Here is a 10,364-nt window from a genome sequence, read left to right as displayed (position 1 = left end):
CACACACACACCACACACACCACACACACACCACACACACACCACACACCACACACACCACACACACACACACACCACACACACACCACACACACACCACACACACCCACACCCCACACACACACCACACACCACACACACACCACCACACACAACCACACACACACCACACACACCACACACACCACACACAACCACACACACACACACACCACACACACACCACACACACACCACACACTCACACACACACACACACACACACACCACACACACCACACACACACACACACCACACACACACCACAAACCCCACACACACACCACACACACCACACCACACACACGCACACACCACACACACACCACACACACACACACCACACACACACCACACACACACTACACACACACCACACACACACACACCACACACACACACCACACACACACCACACACACCACACACACACACCACACACACACCCCACACACACACACCACTACACACACACCACACACACCACACACACACCACACACACACCACACACACACCACACACACACCACACATACACTACACACACCACACACACACTACACACCACACACACACCACAACACACACACACACACACACCACACACACACACACCACACACACACACACACCACAACCACACACACACCCCACACACACCACTACACACACACCACACACACAACACACACACCACACACACACACACACACACCACACACACACCACACACACCACACACACACACCACACACACCCCAACACACACACCACACGCGCCACACACACACCACACACACACATCACACACACACCACACACACACCACACACACACCACACACACACTACACACACACACCACACAAACACCACACACACACACACTACACACACACCACACACACACACCACACACACACACCACACAGACACCACACACCACACACACACCACACACACACCACACATACACTACACACACACACACACTACACACACACACTACACACCACACACACCACACACACCACACACACCACACACACACCACACACACACTACACACACACCACACACACACACCACACACACACACCACACACACACCACACACACACACCCCACACACCACTACACACACACCACACACACACCACACACACACACCACACACACCACTACACACACCACACACCCACTACACACACCACACACACACCACACACACCACACACACCACACACACACCACACACACCCCACACACACATACACCACACCACACACCACACACCCCACACACACACACATACACCACACACACACACCACACACACACACCACACACACACACCACACACACACCACACACACACTACACACACACCCCACACACACCACACAAACACACCACACACACACCACACACACACACACCCTACACACCACACGTGCCACCAGTCCAACACGTGCCACCAGTGTGGTGGTGTTGATGGTGATTATGTTGATGAGTGGTGGTGGGAGTGATGGTGGTGATGGTAGTGGTGGTGATGGTGGTAGTGGTGGTGATGGGGTAATGATGTCACTGTGTGTGTATGTCACTGTGTGTATCTGTGTGTGTGTATCTGTGTGTGTGTGTATCTGTGTGTGTGTATCTGTGTGTTGTGGGGAGCGATAGTGTAGCGGTTAGCGCGCTGCGCTATGAACCTGGCGACCCGGGTTCGATTCCCACTCACGCTGAACCGGTCCCGGGCCTCCCCTAGGTCGACTCAGCCTCAAATGAGTACCTGGTGCGGTGTGTAAACATTGCCACTGGGGAGACAAAGGCGGTCGGGCGTGGTGCTGACCACCCACCCCCTCGTGTACCGTTCCGGCCTTCATAGGTGCTCGCTAACAGCACTTGCCCCTACAGTCTGTTAAGGCTATATGGGGGATCTTTGTCTTTGTTGTCACTGTGTGTGATGGTGATGGTGGTGATGGGGGTGATGATGGTGATGATGGTGATGGTGGTGATGGTGGTTATGGTGGTTATGGTGGTTATGGTGGTGATGGTGGTTATGGTGGTGATGGTGGTTATGGTAGTGATGGGGTGATGGTGGTGATGCGGGTGATGGTAGTGATGGGGTGATGGTGGTGATGGTAGTGATGGGGTGATGGTAGTGATGGTAGTGATGGTAGTGATGGTGGTGATGGTAGTGATGGTAGTGATGGGGTGATGGGGTGATGGTGGTGATGGTAGTGATGGTGGTGATGGGGGTGATGGTAGTGATGGGGTGATGGTGATGGTAGTGATGGGGTGATGGGGGTGATGGTGGTGATGGTAGTGATGGGGTGATGGTGATGGTAGTGATGGGGTGATGGGGTGATGGTGGTGATGGTAGTGATGGTAGTGATGGGGTGATGGTGGTGATGGTGGTGATGGTAGTGATGGTGGTGATGGGGTGATGGTGGTGATGGTAGTGATGGTGGTGATGGTGGTGATGGGGGTGATGGGGTGATGGGGGTGATGGGGTGATGGTGGTGATGGTGGTGATGGTGGTGATGGGGGTGATGGGGTGATGGTGATGGTAGTGATGGGGTGATGGGGTGATGGTGGTGATGGTAGTGATGGGGTGATGGTGGTGATGGTGGTGATGGTAGTGATGGGGGTGATGGGGTGATGGTGGTGATGGTAGTGATGGTGGTGATGGTGGTGATGGGGGTGATGGGGGTGATGGGGTGATGGTGGTGATGGTGGTGATGGTGGTGATGGGGGTGATGGGGTGATGATGGTGATGCGGGTGATGGTAGTTACACTTCATCTTCATAGGACTTGGGTGGAGCCACTCCCAGCACCAGATCCATCCAATCCTAAGACACACACAGATACACAGTGATACACACACAGTGATATACACACAGAGATATACACACAGTGACATACACAGTGACACAGTGACATACACAGTGACATACACAGTGACACACACAGACACACACAGTGACACACACACACAGTGACATACACAGTGACACACACAGTGACACACACACAGTGACACACACAGAGACACACAGTGCCACACACACACAGAGACATACACAGTGACACACACAGTGACACACACACAGTGATATACACAGTGACACATAACAACAACAACTACAACCGCCATTCGCCACTAAGTGACGGTGACGTCACCACGACGCTTGTGCCAGGCTATGTGCACCCTGCGGCCACGTGAAGTGTCGAATGCCCGCTGGCAGGAGGTCACGGGGCAGACCCAGGTGCCACGGGTCGACTGACTGAGATGACTGGCTGATGCACCACCTGTGCCCCCTACTGTGCCAACCTGCTGTGCTTTAGCCACCCGGCGCTCCGCTCGTTGTTCTGAGCGTCGCTCCTCCGCCCTCCGTTGTTGTTGGAGGGAGACTACCTCAAACTGCCCAGTAGCATCCTTCACGAGCCTCCTCCACAGAGGCCGATCTTGACACCGCTGGTACCAGTCATCGGCAAGTCCACTCAGCTCCACGTCCTCTTGTACCACATCACTCCATCTCTTCTCTAGCCCGTGCCGCGCCCGCTTAGCCCCCTCGATCCGGCCGAACAAAAGCTGTTTCGGCATGCGGTGGCTGGGCATGCGGGCTACATGACCCAGCCATCGCAGCCTTGCCTGCCGGAAGAGCTCACTGATGGGACCCTGCCCAGATCTTTCAAGGATTTGTGAGCTCCTCACACAATCCAGTCTGGTTAAACCCAGGATGGATCGTAGGCAGGCCAGCCTAAATGTTTCTAACCGGCGAAGATGTTCCATTAGGGGGGTCCACGTTTCGCAAGCGTAGAGAAGGGAGGGAATGACCGTGGCCGAGAAGACCTGAAGCTTAGTGCGGAGCGACAGACCGGATAGCTTCCACACAGCGTTACGCAACCGATGAAAAGATATTGCCGCTCGACTGATTCGGAGTGAGACCTCTGCTGTTAAACTGGAGCCAGTCATAAGCAAACTGCCCGGGTATGGGAAACATTCCACTCTCTCCACAACTGCCCCATCACCGATTGGGAGTTGTGGGGGTGGAGTGTCCGATGCTACAAAATACCCAGGCAGGTGCTTAGTTTTGGTGGGGCTGATGGTAAGGCCCCACCTCTTAGTGGCACGCTCCAGTCTCAGCAGCAGCGTCTCCAACTCCTCCTCTGAATGAGCAGCTATTACCAAATCATCAGCATACATAACGTGGTTGAGCAATTGGGAGCCATCCCTTGACCGCACCCGGGCATCAATCAGCCTCCCATTATATCTGTACCATATGGAGATTCCCCCGGTACAGCTATTGAAGGCTTCACGAACTACGTGGTCAAAATAGATGTTAAATAATGTGGGAGCCAGAGGATATCCCTGTCGCACCCCAAGGTGTACAGGGAATGGCTCTGACTCCCGGCCACGTAGTTTTACCCGGGCCCGCTCACCATCATGAAGGTCCTTAATGATCGTGAGCAGAGGGTCAGGGACTCCAAAAGCACGAAGAACAACCCAGAGCCCAGGCCTACTGATGGTATCATAGGCCTTGACCAGGTCAATAAAGCAGAGATGTAGGTCTTGTTGGAATTCCCTACACCTCTGCTGTAGCAGACGGACAGAAAATATGGCATCTGTGCAGGACCGCCCTTTCCTGAAACCGCATTGGGGCTCCGCAAGCCTCTCCTCAGCGTGCCTGGCAAGGCGATGCTGAATAATCCTTGCCAGGACCTTTACGGGCACACTGAGGAGTGAGATGCCCCTGTAGTTGTTACAGTCTGTGCGGTCCCCCTTCTTAAAGAGGGGGACCACCAGGGCATCCTTCCAATCCTGCGGAACCCGTCCAACGCACAGATACACAGACACACACACAGACACGCACACACAGACACACACACAGACACACACACAGACAAAGACAGACACACACACACAGACACACACACATACACACACACAGATACACACACAGACACACACACAGACACACACACAGACAAAGACAGACACACACACACAGACACACACACATACACACACACAGATACACACACAGACACACACACACAGACAGACACACACACACACAAACATACACACACACAAACATACACACAGACACACACACAGACACACACACAGACAAAGACAGACACACACAGACACACACACACAGACACGCAGACACAGACACACACACACAGACACACACACACAGACATACACACAGACACACACACACAGATACACAGACACACACAGACACACACACAGACACACCGACACACACACAGACACACACACAGACACACACACACAGACACACACACACACACACAAAGATCAAAGATAAATATCCCCCGTATAGCCTTAACAGACTGTAGGGGCAAGTGCTGTTAGCGAGCACCTATGAAGGCCGGAACGGTACATGAGGGGGTGGGTGGCCAGCACCACGCCCGACCGCCTTTGTCTCCCTAGTGGCAATGTTTACACACCGCACCAGGTACTCATTTGAGGCTGAGTCGACCTAGGGGAGGCCCGGGACCGGTTCAGATAATCGTCACTGGTGTTGGCCGTGAGCGGGAATCGAACCCGGGTCGCCAGGTTCACAGCGCAGCGTAGCGCTAACCGCTACACACACGCACACAGACACACACAGACACACACACAGAGACACACACACACAGACACACACACACAGACACACACACACAGACACACACAGACACACACACAGACACACACACACAGTCACACACACACACAGACACCGTAAGTCCCACTCACTCCGCTGGCTTTGTACTCTTTAGCCAGGATGTCCCTGGCCTCGGCCAGAGGAACGTCGATAAGACTCCGTCCGTTCACAGCGAGGATCTGGTCTCCCTTTACCACGCCACCTGATAATAACACCACCATCACCACCACCATCACCACCATCACCATCACCACCATCACCACCATCACCACCACCACCATCACCACCATCACCATCACCACCACCACCACCATCACCATCACCACCATCACCATCATCACCATCATCACCATCATCACCATCACCACCATCACCACCATCACCACCACCATCACCACCACCATCACTAACGCCACCATCACCATCACTAACGCCACCACCACCACCATCACCACCACCATCACCACCATCACTAACGCCACCACCATCACCATCACCACCACCACCATCACCACCACCACCATCACTAACGCCACCACCACCATCACCACCACCATCACTAACGCCACCACCACCATCACCACCATCACTAACGCCACCACCACCATCACCACCACCACCATCACCACCACCATCACTAACGCCACCACCATCACCACCCCCCCCCCCGTGTCTCCCCGTGTCTCACCCCCCGTGTCTCACCCCCCGTGTCACCCCGTGTCTCACCCCCCCCCCCGTGTCGCCCCGTGTCTCACCCCCCCCCCCGTGTCTCACCGTGTCTCACCCCCCGTGTCACACCCCCCGTGTCTCACCCCCCGTGTCTCACCGTGTCTCACCCCCGTGTCTCACCGTGTCTGTCTACAGCACCGTGTTGGTAGACAGACGAGACAACGACTTTACCCCCCAGTGTCTCACCGTGTCTCACCCCCGTGTCTCCCCGTGTCTCCCCGTGTCTCACTGTGTCTCCCCGTGTCTCACCCCCCGTGTCTCCCCGTGTCTCACCGTGTCTCCCCGTGTCTCACCGTGTCTCCCCGTGTCTCACCGTGTCTCACCCCCGTGTCTCACCGTGTCTCCCCCTGTCTCCCCGTGTCTCACCCCCGTGTCTCACCGTGTCTCTCTGTGTCTCTCTGTGTCTCCCCGTGTCTCCCCGTGTCTCCCCGTGTCTCACCCCCGTGTCTCACCGTGTCTCTCTGTGTCTCTCTGTGTCTCCCCGTGTCTCCCCGTGTCTCACCGTGTCTCACCCCCGTGTCTCGCCGTGTCTCACCCCCGTGTCTCACCGTGTCTCCCCGTGTCTCACCCCCCGTGTCTCACCGTGTCTGTCTACAGCGCCGTGTTGGTAGACAGACGAGACAACGACTTTACCCCCCAGTGTCTCCCCGTGTCTCACCCCCGTGTCTGCCCGTGTCTCTCTGTGTCTCCCCGTGTCTCACCGTGTCTCACTGTGTCTCCCCGTGTCTCACCGTGTCTCACCGTGTCTCCCCGTGTCTCACCCCCGTGTCTCCCCGTGTCTCACCGTGTCTCACCGTGTCTCCCCGTGTCTCACCCCCGTGTCTCCCCGTGTCTCACCGTGTCTCCCTGTGTCTCCCCGTGTCTCACCCCCGTGTCTCACCGTGTCTCACCGTGTCTCCCAGTGTCTCCCAGTGTCTCCCAGTGTCTCACCGTGTCTCACCGTGTCTCACCCCCCCCCCCCGTGTCTCACCGTGTCTCACCGTGTCTCCCCCCCCTTGTCTCCCCGTGTCTCACCGTGTCTCCCCCCCCCTTGTCTCCCCGTGTCTCACCGTGTCTCCCCCCCCTTGTCTCCCCGTGTCTCCCCGTGTCTCACCCCCGTGTCTCACCCCCGTGTCTCACCGTGTCTCACCCCCCCCCCCGTGTCTCACCGTGTCTCCCCCCCCGTGTCTCCCCGTGTCTCCCCGTGTCTCACCGTGTCTCACCGTGTCTCCCCCCCCTTGTCTCCCCGTGTCTCCCCGTGTCTCACCCCCGTGTCTCACCCCCGTGTCTCACCGTGTCTCACCCCCCCCCCGTGTCTCCCCGTGTCTCCCCGTGTCTCCCCGTGTCTCACCCCCCGTGTCTCACCGTGTCTGTCTACAGCGCCGTGTTGGTAGACAGACGAGACAACGACTTTACCCCCCGTGTCTCACCCCCGTGTCTCACCGTGTCTGTCTACAGCGCCGTGTTGGTAGACAGACGAGACAACGACTTTACCCCCCGTGTCTCACCGTGTCTCACCCCCGTGTCTCACCGTGTCTCCCCGTGTCTCCCCGTGTCTCACCGTGTCTGTCTACAGCGCCGTGTTGGTAGACAGACGAGACAACGACTTTACCCCCCGTGTCTCACCGTGTCTCCCTGTGTCTCCCCGTGTCTCACCCCCGTGTCTCACCGTGTCTCCCAGTGTCTCCCAGTGTCTCCCAGTGTCTCACCGTGTCTCACCGTGTCTCACCCCCCCCCCCCCCGTGTCTCACCGTGTCTCCCCCCCCTTGTCTCCCCGTGTCTCACCGTGTCTCCCCCCCCTTGTCTCCCCGTGTCTCACCGTGTCTCCCCCCCCTTGTCTCCCCGTGTCTCCCCGTGTCTCACCCCCGTGTCTCACCCCCGTGTCTCACCGTGTCTCACCCCCCCCCCCCGTGTCTCACCGTGTCTCCCCCCCCCCGTGTCTCCCCGTGTCTCCCCGTGTCTCACCGTGTCTCACCGTGTCTCCCCCCCCTTGTCTCCCCGTGTCTCCCCGTGTCTCACCCCCGTGTCTCACCCCCGTGTCTCACCGTGTCTCACCCCCCCCCCCCGTGTCTCACCGTGTCTCCCCCCCCGTGTCTCCCCGTGTCTCCCCGTGTCTCACCCCCGTGTCTCACCGTGTCTGTCTACAGCGCCGTGTTGGTAGACAGACGAGACAACGACTTTACCCCCCGTGTCTCACCGTGTCTCACCGTGTCTCCCCGTGTCTCACCGTGTCTCCCCGTGTCTCACCCCCGTGTCTCACCGTGTCTGTCTACAGCGCCGTGTTGGTAGACAGACGAGACAACGACTTTACCCCCCGTGTCTCACCGTGTCTCACCGTGTCTCCCCGTGTCTCACCGTGTCTCCCCGTGTCTCACCCCCGTGTCTCACCGTGTCTGTCTACAGCGCCGTGTTGGTAGACAGACGAGACAACGACTTTACCCCCCGTGTCTCACCGTGTCTCACCGTGTCTCCCCGTGTCTCACCCCCGTGTCTCCCCGTGTCTCACCGTGTCTCCCCGTGTCTCACCGTGTCTGTCTACAGCGCCGTGTTGGTAGACAGACGAGACAACGACTTTACCCCCCAGTGTCTCACCGTGTCTGTCTACAGCGCCGTGTTGGTAGACAGACGAGACAACGACTTTACCCCCCAGTGTCTCACCGTGTCTCCCCGTGTCTCACCCCCGTGTCTCCCCGTGTCTCCCCGTGTCTCCCCGTGTCTCACCGTGTCTGTCTACAGCGCCGTGTTGGTAGACAGACGAGACAACGACTTTACCCCCCAGTGTCTCACCGTGTCTCCCCGTGTCTCACCCCCGTGTCTCCCCGTGTCTCCCCGTGTCTCCCCGTGTCTCACCGTGTCTGTCTACAGCGCCGTGTTGGTAGACAGACGAGACAACGACTTTACCCCCCGTGTCTCACCGTGTCTCCCCGTGTCTCCCCGTGTCTCACCGTGTCTCCCCGTGTCTCACCGTGTCTGTCTACAGCGCCGTGTTGGTAGACAGACGAGACAACGACTTTACCCCCCAGTGGTGAGTCCACGCCCCGTGTCTCCCCGTGTCTCCCTGTGTCTCTCTGTGTCTCACCGTGTCTGTCTACAGCGCCGTGTTGGTAGACAGACGAGACAACGACTTTACCCCCCAGTGGTGAGTCCACGCCCCCCTCCACTGCCAGGTCCAGAGGGCCCTCCTGTCTCACACCGTGGGTAGTGGGCGGTGGGTGGTGGGTGGTGGGTGGTGGGTAGTGGGTGGTGAGTAGTGGGTGGTGGGTGGTGGGTAGTGAGTAGTGGGTAGTGAGTAGTGAGTAGTGGGTAGTGGGTGGTGGGTAGTGGGTGGTGGGTAGTGGGTGGTGAGTAGTGGGTAGTGGGTATTGAGTAGTGGGTGGTGGGTAGTGGGTGGTGAGTAGTGAGTAGTGGGCGGTGGGTGGTGGGTGGTGGGTGGTGGGTGGTGGGTAGTGGGTAGTGAGTAGTGGGTAGTGAGTAGTGGGTAGTGAGTAGTGGGTAGTGGGTAGTGAGTAGTGAGTAGTGGGTAGTGGGTAGTGAGTAGTGGGGTTGTGGGTAGTGAGTAGTGAGTAGTGGGTAGTGAGTAGTGAGTAGTGGGTAGTGAGTAGTGGGTAGTGAGTAGTGGGTAGTGAGTAGTGGGTAGTGAGTAGTGGGTAGTGAGTAGTGGGTAGTGAGTAGTGGGTAGTGAGTAGTGGGTAGTGAGTAGTGGGGTTGTGGGTAGTGAGTAGTGAGTAGTGGGTAGTGAGTAGTGGGTAGTGGGTAGTGAGTAGTGAGTAGTGGGTAGTGAGTAGTGGGTAGTGGGTAGTGAGTAGTGGGTAGTGAGTAGTGGGTAGTGAGTAGTGGGTAGTGGGTGGTGGGTAGTGGGTGGTGGGTAGTGGGTGGTGAGTAGTGGGTAGTGGGTATTGAGTAGTGGGTGGTGAGTAGTGAGTAGT

General features: G+C 57.3%; 1 protein-coding gene across 2 annotated transcripts in view; it reads right to left on the bottom strand.

Annotated features, from left to right (window-relative positions):
* USH1C (USH1 protein network component harmonin) overlaps positions 1-10,364 on the bottom strand; it is a 99,129-nt gene that overhangs the window by 3,111 nt on the left and 85,654 nt on the right. For both annotated transcript variants that reach the window (XM_076058886.1, XM_076058887.1), the window contains exons 18-20: positions 9,518-9,620; positions 5,823-5,932; positions 2,837-2,892 (exon numbers count right to left, since the gene is read on the bottom strand). In XM_076058886.1, the coding sequence (XP_075915001.1) occupies positions 2,837-2,892; positions 5,823-5,932; positions 9,518-9,620 (269 nt within the window). The remainder of the gene's footprint in view (positions 1-2,836; positions 2,893-5,822; positions 5,933-9,517; positions 9,621-10,364) is intronic.

Source organism: Petromyzon marinus (assembly GCF_048934315.1).
Source record: "Petromyzon marinus isolate PM22_M1 ecotype Great Lakes invasive population chromosome 80 unlocalized genomic scaffold, UKy_Petmar_22M1.pri1.0 chr80_unloc.2, whole genome shotgun sequence".
NCBI classification, from domain to species: Eukaryota; Metazoa; Chordata; class Hyperoartia; order Petromyzontiformes; family Petromyzontidae; genus Petromyzon; species Petromyzon marinus.
This window is presented reverse-complemented; position numbering and strand designations above follow the sequence as displayed.